Source organism: Odontesthes bonariensis, chromosome 12 (assembly GCF_027942865.1).
Source record: "Odontesthes bonariensis isolate fOdoBon6 chromosome 12, fOdoBon6.hap1, whole genome shotgun sequence".
Taxonomy (NCBI): domain Eukaryota; kingdom Metazoa; phylum Chordata; class Actinopteri; order Atheriniformes; family Atherinopsidae; genus Odontesthes; species Odontesthes bonariensis.
Genome location: NC_134517.1, coordinates 2513958 through 2529965, shown reverse-complemented (window position 1 = coordinate 2529965; position 16008 = coordinate 2513958). Strand labels below are relative to the sequence as shown.

General features: G+C 41.3%; 1 protein-coding gene across 1 annotated transcript in view; it reads left to right on the top strand.

The window, feature by feature from the left end:
- The window catches only part of gtpbp8 (GTP binding protein 8), a 29209-nt gene extending 21751 nt beyond the window's left edge, over positions 1-7458 (top strand). The window contains exons 6-8 of the mRNA XM_075478934.1: positions 4407-4506; positions 6672-6790; positions 7249-7458. Coding sequence (XP_075335049.1) covers positions 4407-4506; positions 6672-6790; positions 7249-7342 — 313 coding nt within the window. The 3' untranslated portion in view covers positions 7343-7458. The remainder of the gene's footprint in view (positions 1-4406; positions 4507-6671; positions 6791-7248) is intronic.
- The last annotated feature ends 8550 nt before the right edge of the window (positions 7459-16008 follow it).

Below are 16008 nucleotides of genomic sequence, written 5' to 3'. Positions count from 1 at the left end.
ATGGTTGTCTAGCTGCAATACATTAGTGTGCTCACGTGTTTTCCATCCATGCAGCTTCACAAAACCTCAGTGAGTCCGTAGAAAGGTGATGGAGACTGTTGCATGTTGACAGGATTGCATCGGGCATAATTCTGCAGATGGAGCTGATGATAATACGATAAAGTATGTCATTTTAAGATCAGATTTGTTGTCATACACACATGCATACACAAGGAATTTGTCCTCCGCTTTAACCCATCCAGGCTGCCACCTGTTGACACTATCATGCTCAGGGTCACACACTCAGACAGATGCTGTACACAGGAGCGGTGGGCAGTCATTCTAAAGTATATTTCAATACAAAGTATATTTCAATATAAAGAAATCTAAAGTATATTTCAATACAAAGTATATTTCAGTATCAAGAAATATAAAGTGTATTTCAGCATAAAGTATAGTTCAATATAAAGAAATATAAAGTATATTTCAATCTAAAGTATATTTCAATATAAAGTAAATTTCAGTATCAAGAAATCTAAAGTATATTTCAGCATAAAGTATATTTCAATATAAAGTATATTTCAATATAAAGTAAATTTCAGTATCAAGAAATCTAAAGTATATTTCAATATAAAGAAATCTAAAGTATATTTCAATATAAAGAAATCTAAAGGGTATTTCAAACACAAGCACGCAGACATGTCAACACCTGCTGCTTTATCAAGGAGCTCCTAGATCATTATTATTATTCTAGCTCTGGCTCTTCTGCGGTGCTGGATGTATTAGACCTTTGAAATGAGAAAGTCTGTCCTAACTCGTTTAAACATTGTGTTTACAAACTGCTTCTGCTGTCCAACCTGAAGGTAACAGATTTTATGAGCTATGTTAAAAATTAAACCTGAGATGACCACTTAGAAATGTTCAGGGCCACAACCCCACCCTATAGGTTCAAGGTACTCTCACAAGTGAATCGTTATATTTGATGTGAACATTAACTGAAGCTCCTGGACTGTATGTGCAGGTTTTTATGTATTTCACTGATAATTATACAAGAAAGCTGGTGTTCGTAAATTCTGATTGTGTGTACTATCAACACTTAGCATCAGGATGTAATCTTGAGAAACATTTATACTTCCAGGTAAGAGTTTTATTCATCACGGTAAATGTTGTGCTCTCCAGGAAGCTCTGCACGTTCTCACATGTTCCAGAAGGGCTCCTGCTGCAGTTAGAACCTGCAAACAATGGGCCTCATGCAACAACCGTTCGTACGCACAGATTTGTTCTTAAAGGGGAACTGCGGTATTTTCAACATTAAGCCTCTTTTCTGAGTCGTCTGCAATGTTTTAGAACCCCCCTCACCGCTTTTTTGATGTTTACTGCTGTCTCCGGTATTTGCCTAATTTTGATTCTTCTCAACCTGCTTCAGAATGGCAAGTCATGTGCATGTCCAAAAAGGTCCGTAAAAGCACAATAAAAGTCCGTTTTCAAACGTTTATTGTGCTTTTACGGACCTTTTTGGACATGCACATGACTTGCCATTCTGAAGCAGGTTGAGAAGAATCAAAATTGCAGACGACTCAGAAAAGAGGCTTAATGTTGAAAATACCGCAGTTCCCCTTTAAGTCGTGCGTACCAGTGATTTAAGAGAATTTGCGCATTCGCCAATCTTTTCGTATTTTAAGTTTCTTTCAGGTACGAACAGAATTTACGAGTGATCCAGACCTGTCGTAGGAGTCCGCTGTTATTCCAATCAAGTTTGCTTGACTAATGGATTGTATATTTAATTACTTTGAAGCAAACATAAATAAATATACACTATACCCCATTATAAGGCTGACAGTATTCTGTTTGACTTAAATTATGCACTAATTGAAGGTTAATTTGACTCTGTATATAACAAGGTCAATGGGAAGCGTTACTTGTTACTTTTGGATGCCTTAGTGTGTCAGGCTCTTGGAAGAGAGCGTGTGCTCCGAAGCCGTGTAGATATCCTTGCGGAGACACACGAATGGCTGACATCACGATTTAGATCACCAAGGACTGTGCTGCTGCAAATATGCAGCTTGCTGGAGCCACAACTCCAGAGAGAAACACGCTGATCAAACCCAATTCCACCACACGTCCAGGTCCTCACCACCCTTGGATTTTTGGCCACTGGAAGCTTTCAAAGGGAGATTGGAGACAGATCGGGGGTGTCCCAGTCCTCTGTGAGTCGTGCGCTCCCCTTGGTCATCAAAGCTCTCATCAGTTTATCACCCATGGTACATCAGATTCCCATACACCGCTGTCCAACAAGTACAGATTAAGAGGGACTTTGGCTGGACTGCCAAACATAATTTGAGCAATAGACTGCACACATATACGCATCAAAGCACCCGTGAGTTGTGGAGCGCACTGAGCTGAAGGCCAGGTGGGTGTGTCTCCATACAGCGGGGGGGGCAAACTGCTCTATAGCCCAGAGAAGGCATGCCAGATTTGCACAATATTGCCATGAACGAGGGTCTCCTACTACCTGAACCAGCCCAGGCAGACCAGAAGGTGTGGTGCCAGAAGACCCCCCTCATGGACCGCCCCATCAAAGAGCCATCATGATGAGGCAACAACTGATTGCACGCAGCGGCGCCTTAATGAGGGGGCTAGGGAGGGCTTAAGCCCCGGGGCCACAGCCAACCAGGGGCCTTGTGAGGGGCCTTGTAAAAAAAAACAAAAAACAATAATATTTTTTTTTTTTTTTTGTGAGGGGCCTTGTAATATTAATAAAATAATAAACTATCGCAATCGTGGACCTACATTAATGTACTGTTAGATAAAGTTTAGAAAAATACCGTAAATGAACGCGCAGTAGGTAGCCTGTTGTAAGCGGCATGGTGGGTGGTCCGAAACGAATCGAACTCCAACAAGTTGAGAAGTGAGGCCTCGGAATGTTGCGGTTACATTGTATTATCTTCTTGACACCCTTTACGGCGTGTAAAATGTTACAATTTTTAACGTCTCTCACGGCACTCACTCGGACAGAAGCAGCTACGAGGCTAGTAGATTTAGATTACAAGATGATGAAGAGATTGCATGTCAGCGGTGCACAAAAACGGAAGAAAAAGAGAGATGCTCTACAGACCTTTCTGTCTTTATATTGTGTGTGTTGGCGTCAGTGTCTGTGGCAGTACAGTGGCCTACATTGGTGTGTGTGTGTCGGTGTGTGGTTTTTATCTCGGGCTACGAGACTTGTGGAGGTTACCAGCAGTCCTTTGCAAGCAGCAGTCCTCTGTGGTCGGACCTTTTGTAGCTGCGCTGAACCAAATGTAGCATCAATTGTGCGCTTGCACCGCAAATATTCTAAGGGCGTTTTCCCGACATAACGGCAAGATAAGGGTTGACAGGTAGCTTGTGAGGGGGCCCCAAAAAAATGTAGCCCCGGGGCCACGGGTGTTGCTAAAGCGCCCCTGATTGCACGGCTTTAGTTGCAGTCATCGAGCACCTGGCCATGGCGAGACCTTTTTTTTTTTTTTTTTTTTTAAGCCATTTTCATGTCAAACCATTTCTTTTTTTATTTCAGTGACATTACGAACTACAGCTGACACGGAATTAATAGCACTCTTAATAACTTCCCATTTATTCGCTTTAGCAGGTCCGTAATTCCACTGCTGACGCTGCTAAAAATGACAGATTTTCCTTTTTGGATCTCTGAAAGCAGAACTTCAGTCTCAGAGCCCCTAAAGTTGTTCTTTTTGTGTCTTGATGCCGTTTTCATGACTCAACACTTCCTGGCACAGGACAGAGGAAGCACATCCTTATATGGTATCATTTTGGGCGTGGAGTTTGCAAATTTACTATCCTCGTGCACGTGCACTTGAATGCCACCCGTGCGTATTTATCATTTACGCGGGTCGTTTACACACTTTTTCCAAAGTTAAGAGCGTTTGTTGAATCTGACGCGGCGTGTTCGTACGAGACCTTCGTACGAAAAAAGTGAGAGAAATTTAGAATAAAAATACGAAAATGTTCTTGCATGAGGCCCATTGATTGGTCACCAGATCTGACAGCATGGACATTAAAAGCAGTGCCTGAGCTGATGTTTTCTCATGATTTTACGTGATTTGGAAAACTATAAGAACAGTAAATGTAAAACAGGGATGTTTCTCTCTTGATGGATGTCACCATCTCTTCTCTTTCATTTTTTCTCTCATATTCCATCTTGGAGACGTAAATGAGGGCAGTGAGGAGCCCTTTAACCTGTTGTTTTATGACCCGGTCCATCAGCTGGTGCCGTTAAATGACTTCACTGTCTGTTACAGTTTGTCAGTGTTTTTCAGTTGTGGTAATCACCTTTAAAATGTGGTTCAATGCCAAGGCAGTGAACAGTGTGTCCGCAGACAACCAGTCATATCCTGCTCTGACTTACTCTGAACACATATCTGTTTGTTTTTCAGTCTTGTGAGGACATTCCTCTTGGTGGACGGCAGCGTTGGTCTTCAGAAGGCTGACCTGATTGCTCTGGAGATGTGCGAGGAGATCAGATGTCCATATGTGGTGGGAAACTGATGTTTTACCTTTATAGGGCCATGTTGCATATGATCCCTGCTCAGAAGCCCAGGATATGGGGACAACCAGTATCCATTTATCAAGTGAAATAAAAACAGAATATTTGTAGATATTACTGTTGGACAGTGAAAAAGCAAACGATTGCTGAAGAAAAGTCAGACTCACTCATCCGATCCCTTTATATTTATTCACATTCATGAATATTATATGACTCAGACATTATAAACATTAAAATACTACCTATAGACTTTGGAAATAGTAGCTTCATGTGAGTTCCATGTTAAAACACACAAGTAGACTTCCTGTAATCATCCAGTTTGCTCAGAGTCTGGTCATGCTGGAAAGCCAGGTGTCCACGCTGCTGGGCACAGATACCATTTACCAGCTCTATTCCTCATTCTTCTTCTGGGTCCTCATCATTACATCCACACTGGATTAATGTTGAACGCTTCCACTCTGCTATTTAAAAACTGCTCTGAAACAGCGCCGCACTAACCTTTTAATGAAGCACTCTGCAGTCAATTATTCATGCTGCAAGCTTCTCCAACTTTATACCACACTGGGACAAAGATGAAGTGCTGAAGTAGAAAGAAACCCGGAGCTTGGACTTTAAATGGCTCCACAGCATGATGAGTGTTTGTGTGATCTTTTAAATGCTTAATAAAAGCATCCATGTGCAAACCTGTCCATGTGATGTGTTCGTTCTAAACACTTTAAAACAGCCCAGAACTGAGCTCCACGTGGAACTGAACTAATAATGGCCCGACTTTAGAAACCTTGTTTTGCTGACCTTTTGGGTCTCACTGAATGCACTCATCTATGCACGCCTGCTCAAGATTTTTTTTTACCTGATGCTGCTGATGTGAGGATAGAAAGAGGGAGCTGGGCCTAGAAAATGCAGGATGCTTAACACTGGAAGGTCAAGATCTTACAATATCAGCGACTAAAACATTCTCCCTTTAAACCCCATTAAGCTTTGTGTGAGAACCATCACACACTGAAAACTTGCTCAAGGGCTTAAATCTTGAGCTTTTGTTGTCAGTCATCACTGATGTCCTTCCACTGATCAACATTTTGTTCAACATGTCATAAACATCGTACAAAGCAGGCTCACGTTGCATTAGGCATGACGAGGAGAAGGACACGTTGCTCCTCCTCTGAAAGGGATCCCAGACAGATCCAGCGGTGATGGTGAGAAGGAAGAAAACCTGTGATATGGTCAGAGAATATAAAGCCAGCAGAGCTCTTAGATCCAAGGACTCAGGTCAGCTGGTCCAGTCCAGAGTCCAGACTAAACATGGAGAAGCAGCATTTAGCTGTTATGCTGCAAACAAGTGGAACAAACTGCCAGTGGAGATTAAACTTTCACCAAATGGAGACATTTTTAAATCCAGGTTAAAAACATTTCTGTTCTCATGTGTCTATGCATGAAAACTGCACGATATCTTTTAATTTATCTGGACTGTTGCTTGTTTTTAAATTCATTTAAATTATTTTATTTGTTTTGAGGTGTATGGACCCACAGACAAAATGGAGGAACAGGCCTTACTGAGTTCATTGAGTCCACAGCTGGTTAGTTTCATCAAGTGCATAATTGTTGTGCGCGCCTCCGCGCAAAGCACTGAGATACACTGAAAAATAAACACTTAACATGACCAAATAAGGTAGATTTGATAGGAGACATCCTTACAGTCAGACCATATCTCTTGGCTTTACGCCTGGACCAGTGGCCTTGAATCTTCTTTAAAACGTAGGGACTTTCTCTCCAAGAGCAGAGGGTTTTTCCATTTGACACAGGCTCTCCCAGAAGATGCATTTTCTGTAAATGAGACGGACCTGACGATAGAAATAAAGATTTCTTTTGTTCGACTAAAGTCCGTGTCTTCAGACTCCTTCATCACTCATCTCTACCGGCTCGGCGACCTCTCTCAGAATTCACTACAGTTTCTCTTTATATTCTTTTATGCTTCTTCCACTCCCTGCTGCAATGCTTTTATTTTCTGTAAAGCACTTTGAATTGTTTGTACATGAAATGTGCTATATAAATAAATTTGATTTGATTTTGATTTGATGAAGAAGAGACCGATGAAAACGTGTTGTTCAAAACATGAAATGCAATGAGAAGAATGTCAAAATGTTCTTGTTCTGTTCAGATGGTGGTAACCAAGATTGACAAGTGCACGCATGGAGCGCTGCTGACAAACCTGCTGAATCTTCAGGATGTGCTTAAAACGGAGACCTCGAGCTGCTTCCCCCAGCCGTTTCTGATCAGGTGAGAAGCTTCCGTTCTCTTACAGCAAAAGGCTGATTTATTTTTTTATGTCAACAAATCCCACAAAGTCAAACTACTCCCAGGTGCTTGAGTAGAGGCATCTGTGCTGCTCTCGTGGTTCTTCTTCTGTTCTAACTGCCTGGAAACTCCCCGCCAGGCAGATTTGTGTTCACAATGCTAGAATACTGTGGCCTCAATATCTCAAACCACCTCTGAATGTGGCTCGACTGACCCAGCTCCTTCCCTTGAACAGAAGTCCAGTAGTCCTGTCCTTTAAGTCCAAGTCAGCCTCTGTTAGTCACACAGCTGTTTAGTAAAATATGGTAAATAACAACTGTGGACCATTCATTGTAAAATCTAGCAGAAGTTTGAGGATGCTGTTTACTTGGGCAGCATTTCATATCATCATTTCATATCATCATTTTATAGACTGCTTCTGTTCTTTCTTTCTGCAACAGCTCCGTCCATTATTTGGGAATCTACCTGTTGAGATGCTTCATTGCCCATGTGACGGGAAGCATCCGGTTGAAGGACACCTCTCACAGCTGCTGACACAACCTGGACTTGGCAGAGTTCGTCTCTGTGGATTGAAAAAAAAAAATCAGAACGTATCGTTTGTCTTGGAAGCTGCTCCTCTGCTCTTATTTTCTCATAAAAAGTTATTGTTGGTTTGACTGAATTTCTTTTTTGTGCCATATGTAACCCGTGGTAACACTTAACAACCACGCCTTTCAACTTTCCACGACTATAACTCAGGATCTGAAAAGCAAATCCATTCTAAACATCTGCACTCTCAGCTTGTGCTGTCAGAAATAGAAAGATCTTAATAAATCTTTAGCTTTGCCTAAAAATGAGTTTGAGCTGACACCTTCCTGACAAAGTGATTACCTTCCAAGAAGGCTGGATACTCTGAGCTGTCGTCTGCTTCGATGCACAAACCACCATCGCAGCTTTGAGCTTTGGTAGAAACAGCATCAAAATACAAATGAACAAAACATCGGTGAGTTCATAGAATTATACAAAACTTTCCTGCTACAGATAACTGTTATGTAACATTGATAAACAATAAGAGAGATAAACCACTCTATGAAAGTAAGATGGACTTCCCAGGCTGCTAAGAAAGACATTCCAAAAGGAGATATCAACACAAAATCCATAGATTACAGTGCAGTGTTTCATGATAGACCAACATTCAATTCATTTTTATTTATATAGTGCCAAATACAACAAATGTCATCTCGAGGCACTTAGATAATAAAGTCCAATTCAAGCCAATTGGAATTCAATTAATTGTAATTGTATACATGCATTTTGGAAGGTGAGCTGAAAGGCTACGTTTGATGGATTCATGGAAAATATACCACACTTTTTACTTTGCTGGGGTTTATTTTGGCTGTTTTTTATTATTATTGAGAGGTTAACACTGTGGAATGGACAAGTATTGTGATTCTGCTTCAAAACATGCAAGTAATCAGGTAACTGGGGAAAATATATGAATGAACTGAATCTGTGAAAAACCTCTTTATATCATTATGTATAATATGTAATTATTATGTAATAATATCTTATTACACAGACTTGAACATGTTATTGGGATTAAAGGAACTGCATTAGGCTGGTTTAAGTCATATTTATCTGATAGATTTCAGTTTGTTCTTGTAAATGAAGAATCTTCCTCACACACCAGAGTAAGTCATGGAGTTCCTCAGGGTTCTGTGCTTGGAACGATTCTTTTCACTTTATACATGCTTCCATTAGGTAACATTATTAGACAGCATGGCATAAAGTTCCATTGCTATGCTGATGATACTCAGCTGTACTTATCTATAAAACCAGATGAACCCAATAGGTTGGTCAGACTACAAGCATGTCTTAAAGACATAAAGACCTGGATGACTCAGAACTGTCTGCTTCTAAATTCAGACAAAACTGAAGTCGTTATCTTTGGACCTGAGCGCTTCAGGGAGAAATTGTCTAGCTATATAGTTACTCTCGATGGTATTTCCTTGGGTTCTAGTTCTACAGTGAGGAACCTTGGAGTTATTTTTGACCAGAACTTATCATTTGACTCGCATATAAAACAGGTTTCTAGGACTGCCTTCTTTCATCTTCGTAATATTGTTAAAATCAGGAACATCTTGTCTCAGAGTGATGCAGAAAAACTAGTCCATGCATTTGTTACTTCAGGATTGGACTACTGTAATTCTTTATTATTGGGCTGTCCCACATATTCTCTGAAAAGCCTTCAGTTGATCCAAAATGCTGCAGCCAGAGTTCTGATGAGAACTAACAGCAGAGATCATATTTCTCCAGTTTTAGCTTCTCTTCATTGGCTCCCTGTTAAATTCAGAATAGAATTTAAGATTCTTCTCCTTACATATAAAGCTCTTAATGACCGAGCTCCATCATATCTTAAAGATCTCATTGTAAGATATTTTCCTAACAGAGCACTTCGTTCCCAAACTGCAGGTTTACTTGAGGTTCCCAGAGTTTCTAAAAGTAGAATGGGAGGCAGAGCCTTCAGTTATCAGGCCCCTCTATTGTGGAATAAGCTGCCAGTAAATGTCCGGGAAGCAGACACCCTTTCCACTTTTAAGACCAGGCTTAAAACTTTCCTTTTTTATAAAGCTTATAGTTAGGTCTGTTGAATCTGATAGTGTGTCTGCTAGTGTGTCTTGTTCTGCCTCCACCTCTGGCACCCTCTATACTTTCATTACCCCCTACCCGAACCAGGGTTTGCATCCCCACCCCGCTGTGACTGGTGTGCAGTTGGTGAGAGGCTGAGGTAGCTTGTGGCTGTAAAAAGATGGTTGTTGTGGTGTGAGGAGCAGATCTATATAGGGAGTATAGGGAATTACTCACTGAGTCTGGTCCTTTATTTATTTATTTATTTTTTCGTTAGCACAAGTTTCTTGTGTTTACCTTGAATAGGGATGGCTCAGGTAATCCTGAAACATCCCATAGTTAAGCTGCTATAGGCCTAGACTGCTGGGGGGCCTCATCTGTCACACCTTTCCTCACTTTACTCTCTTTATGTATATGTGATATTATTGTGGTCATTAACTCGTGTTTCCCTGTTCCAACAGATATCCTTTGAATGGTGTTACAGTGCCGCCGCCGCCCCCTCCCCCCCTTTCTGTCCTCTCAAACCCCAGCTGGTCGAGGCGGATGGCCACCCTTCCTGAGTCTGGTTCTGCCAGAGGTTTCTTCCTGTTAAAAGGGAGTCGTTTCTCTCCACAGTCGCCTCAGGCACGCTCAGGCCGGGAGATTGGACCGAAAAACAAAAGTTTCAGTGCAATCTGTTGGTTTCCTTAGCTAGGAAATTGTTTTTGAATTGGCTCTATATGAACGAATTGGATTATTTTATGAATAATTATGATTACAATGAACTGAATTCCAATTGGCTTGAATTGGACTTACTATCTAAGTGCCTTGAGATGACATTTGTTGTATTTGGCGCTATATGAATAAAAAAATTAATCATTACATGCATAATGTATTGACATCTTAATGGTATCAAAGTAAAAATGGGTGTTTATCTGCTGGTGCTTGAACTTCAGATGGTTTCCTATCTAAAGTATATTTGCAGTGTTCTGCTTTTAATAAACCCAACTAAAGTCTCCTCCTCTGCCACTGCTCAGTTGCTCACGAACTCGATCAACCAATGTTAGGGGGGAATTGCCCCCAGCTCCAGAATTTATGTTTAAACCGCACCGACAAGGTGAGGATCTCTGAGCAGGACAAGTGTCTGTGTTGAACTGCTGGAACCAGACGTTTCTCACAGTGATCTCTCTCATTTGTTAAAAACAGAATGAAGAATCCCACCAGAGTGATTAATCAGATCTGTAGTTTGTCAGATCTACTTATAGATTTAATGCAGGGGATCTTTTAAATACTTTTAAATGCGTCTTCTTGGTGAAAACTCGTCTTCATGTTGTTTTCTTTTTGTTGAGGGTTAAATCAGCCACATTTTTAAACAGAAGCGAGAAAAACGACAGCATCAATTGCTTTATAATCTCACCTTAACAAAAAAAAACTCTTTTATCAAATATATTACAATGAACAAGTCAGATTTCCTAAAGTTTGTTTAGATATGACAGAGCAGTTGTGTTTGGGATCTGTTTTTAGATATAATTCACTCCAATTCTTTTTTTCTATCAGAACAAGCTGTTTGTATCTTGGTTATTTTTGTCTTTGCTGGAAGATCCAGCACTTTTTTTAGCACACATATGCTCTGAATGGAGGTGGAAGCTGAAAACTGAAATGATCAACATTCTGCCATAAACTTTTATATTGATGATACGCGACAGGAGATCAAGGTTTTATACTTAAAGGCTTGCTGAATCACTGTTTTTATTCCTGTTACATGTTTCAGCCAGTGGAACAATTCACCAAAATGTTTTATCTCCATTTCCTTATTTTACTGTGGAGCAATGACACACTGCGTGATGTGGACATATCAGATCAGATTGTTATCTGGAAGCAGATCTCTAAGATAATGGCCATGATATAACGCAAACCATACTTAAAGTTTACTGCAGCCTGAATAAAGTCAGACAAAACGATAAAAGCTGCTGGGACACGTAAAGACTGATAAGGCTCCCTCAGAAGATGTAGAGTGGTACGATCCCTTCCTCTTACTGTCACCTCGTACAGAAGGAAGGATACGTGGTGAATCACTGCATGAGGCCTTCCAGAGTGGGTGTCATTTTAAAACCCTTTAAGTAACTTAATATATTAAATGAATAATTACGACTACATCTAATGGAATATTTATGCTATGCTATCGCTCTTCTGAATTATAAATGCTGCATTTTAATGTTGGGGCTGATCTGGGGTGTTTTTAAAATCATTTGTATTTGAATGTTCATGCTTTCAGTGTTCCTTTAAAAAGGATTCTCCTCCTTTGCCATTTTCTTCTGTTTTGTTGCCTTACAGCTTGGAATTAGCTCTTTGAAGGACTTATATTCTTAGACTCAAAACTCAGTTTAGACAAGCCCATTCCAAGATATTTCAATATTTCCCCTAAAACTACCAGAGTGTTGGTTGAGCAATATGCTCTGGGTCATTGTCACGCTGATCTGTCAAAAATTTGTCTCAGTCTGAATTCTCTGAAAGAATTTGCTTGGATGGCTCTGTCCATCATTTTTAAGATTCAATCCAATTTCCCAGGCCCTTCTGGTGAAGACCACCCTCAAAGCATGACACGGCCCCACCGTGTTTCACTGTGAGGAGGCTGCTGTTGGGCTGATGAGAAGAGTTTGATTTGCAGCAAAAAAAGTGAAAACAATCTTCTGTTGCACAAACATATATTCATATTATTATACGATGTCAAAGAACTTCTTCAGATTGAAAATCTGAAAGGCTCCAACCTGTGAAGTCAAGTTGTTATTTGTGAATTTGATCTTAAACAGTTTTTTTAGGAAATCACACTAAATCTTATTTTCTTAATCTGATAATACTTCAGATTAATACTTGATTAAATAATGAATTAATGTTAATATTGTTACATTGTTAATCTGTTAATATATTATATGTAGAAAAGGAAATCAAAGTAGTACCTTAAACCTGTGCTTATTCTGCCTGTGGTAGCAGACTGAAACAACAACCGATGAATGGTTCTTACCACCTCGGTACGCCACAACAGCTGGAGGCCTGAACTCAGAGCTGTTCCTCCATGGCCCCCATAGACACCTGATATCATCTAACTGCGAGGATGTTGCATTTGTCATGCCATGATTTTACCAAGCAGATGACATTCAGTATCACTGTTATACTTGTGTAAATCAACACACACACACTAAAACACAGGTTTACTAATGTGAATCAACAGTTTTGCTGGATGGTTACAATAAAAGCAGTCCACACAGTACTATTAAAAGTAACATGTTAATGAAAAGTTTTCCAAAAAACATGTTTGACCAGAAGATCCATAGTCTCGGAGGATGGTGGCAGTTTGTCTAAGGTAGGTGTTGGCAACCTTTAACACTCAAAGAGCCATTTGGACCCAGTTTCCACGGAAAAGAAAACACTGGGACACAAATACTTTTTGACATCTTTGTATAAAAAACTATAGTGTGTTGCTTACGAAATCCATGAAGTGCTACAGAGAAAGTAAAATTTTATTTATGGAATATTTATCGAATGGAACACATTTTGAACTCTTAAAAAAAAAAATAATAATAATTTAAAAAAACACGCCGAGTTGAATAGAATAGAAAAATACTTTATTCATCCTCCAATGGGGGAAATTCAAAAAGGTCCCTTTCTCACCACAAATTAGGCATACTGGTAAACCACTCTCGTCAGAGTTAAATGCAAACTCTAGATCAGTGCAATAATGCTTGCATGTATGCTTGTATGTGGGTTATTTATTCCTCTGTTTTTCTATGCTGTTTTCCTTTTTTTAATGCACTGACTTGATGACACTTTTTAATTTCGTTGTACATGCTACAACGACAATAAAGATAAATGACTGAAATGAGCAGCCTTTGAAAAACGGTCGATAATGGTGAGTATGGTAGTTCTACTTTGTGAGGGAGGCAATCCAGTGATGAAATCCAGAGAGATATATGACAGCAGGACCAAGAAGTTGCAGAAGTCCAGAAGGTGGTCGGTTGCTACTCTTATTTCCGGCGCAAGCAGACACATTGACTAAGATTAAGATTATTTGTCATGTAGATACATGTAAATACACGAAATTACCCCTCCGCATTTACCCATCTAGGTTGGCACCTGTTGAACACACACATGCACTTGCACATGGTCACACACTCATGGAAACAGATGCCATTTACACTGGAGCAGTGGGCAGCCATTCACAGCGCGCAGGGAGCATGGGTACGGTTCTTTGCTCTTTGCTCAAGGGCACCTCGGCCGTGGCAAGGAGGTGGACTGCCACCCCTCCCACTGTTAGTTCACCAATCTTTTTTGATATTTTGAGCGGTGGGAGTGAGAATCAAACCGCCAACCAGTTATTGGACGACCCACTCTAACCACAGAGCCGGGACCGCCCGCGCTGAGCCACGGTCGCCCACATACTCCCTTGGTATCTGTTTCAAGGGATGGCCATTAAAAATAGCATCGAAGGAGAGTGATGGTTCTATGAACTCCTGCATGACAAGAAAACTTAGCGGTGTGGGCCCAATGGATGACGGCTGAGAGGGCTGCAGAAGGTACAAACAGATGACTAAGGAGTCCACTGCCAGGATCTGGGTCTGAGACTAACCCCTGGCAGATCTGTTTCTTAATCTGCCACGAGATCCCACCCATTTGATAGGTAGAGGGGCTGGTTCTTCTGACTCTTCACCTGATGTGAACTGTCGGGACAGGGCGTCTAGCTTAACATTACGAGTCCCTAGGTGGTAAGAAATGTAAAAGGTGAAATGTCCAAAAAAACAAAGACCAACGGGCTTGATGGGAGTTTAGCCTCTTAGCATTCTGTGAGGTTTTTATGGTCGGTCCACACAACAAAAAGTCAGTTTTAGCTCCCTCCAACCAGTGCCTCCATTCCTCCACAGCATCCAAAGATGTTGGTAGTTCCTGGTTACCAACGTCATCATTTTCGGCTGCAGAGAGTTGTGGAGAGAAGAATGCACAGGGGTGTAGCTTACCCTCAGACTCAGACCTCTGGGATAGTACTGCCCCCACACCTGAGTCCGAAGATTCCACCTCCAGAACAAACTGCCGATTGGGGTTGGGTTGAACAAGGATGGGTGCAGTGGTGAACCTCTCTTTCAGTTGTTGGAACGCAACAGTCAGCTTCAGGGGTCCAGGGAGAGGGGGTTTTCACAGAGGTTAATTTGGTTAGTGGAGATGCGATGATGCTTTAATTACGGATGAATCAACAATAAAAGTTTGAAAGATATCCGAGGAAGGTTACTGAGGATGTGTGGAATCACACTTCTCGGCCTTGACGTAGAGGCTGTTCTCCAGGAGTCTCTGAAGTACCAACTGGACATGTTGTCTGTGTTCTGCGGGAGACTTGGAAAAGATCAGAATGTCATTGAGATAGACAAAGACAAACAGATTTAGATAATCTCTCAGAACGTCATTAATGAGGGCTTGAAAAATTGCGGGAGCATTTATGAGGCCGAGCGGCATCACCAAGTACTCAAAGTAACCTAAGGGTGGGTTGAAGACCATCTTCTATTGGACCCCTCATGAATTCTGACCAGGTGGTAAGCGTTGCAGAGATCGAGTTTGGTAAAGATAGTCGCCCCCTTGATGGGCTCAAAAGCGGACGAGATGAGAGGTATGGGATATTTATTCTTGATAGTGATCTGGTTAAGGTCTCGTTAGTCAATTCAGGGTCACAGGCTCTTATCTTTCTTCTGCAAAAAGAAGAATCCAGCTCCCACAGGTGAAGAAGATGGCCTAAAAATTACTGCCTCTAGAGACTCTTGAATATAGCTCTCTGTAGCGTTGCGCTCAGGATAGGACGATCAGTTAGAAGATCTGTTGCACAGTCATAGGGGTGGTGAGGAGGTAGTGATAAGGCCCTGTCTTAGACTGTGCCGGTCATGGTATTCAGTGAGAACCAAGAATAAATCTACCGAAGGAACTAAAGTATATAATAGGGGTTGTCTGGAGGACTGGAGGGCTGATTTTAAACAGTTTGAGACACAGTTCTCAATCCGACGGTCTGACCAGAGGATGTGTGGATTATGTAAAACTAGCCAGGGAAAACCAAGGATTATTGGAACACTAGAGACGGGGAACAGGAGTAACTCAATTACTTCACTATGATTTCCAGAGACAATTAAAGGGACAGGTTTGGTCTTGAGTGATTGTGGTCAAAATACTTCTATCTAGGGCAGAGACCATGATGGGTGTAGTAGGCAGGAGTTTCCGGGGGAAGATGAAGCAGGGAGAACACACCAGGGTCCGGGACGCTCTGTTCAGCTCCCCGAGTCCACTAAAGCTACAAGCTCCTGGGTGATGTTGCCTAGTTGAATGGTCACCGGTAGGGTTAGACGATGAGGAGTTTCTTCTTGTATTCCGTCCACCAGTAATTCTGCCTCTACTAGTGGGCTCTGTCTTTTGGCTGCACAGGACAAGTGGCAATGAAATGCTCCTTTGAATTGCAGTAGATGCAATTCAGTCTTGCCCATCCCACCTGCATGGGCTCAGGGAATTCCCCTGAAGAGGGTGAAACAGTCACGGCAGTAATACAGAGTTAGAGGTAAGGATGTCATGGTGGGGCTGCCAAGGGGGTG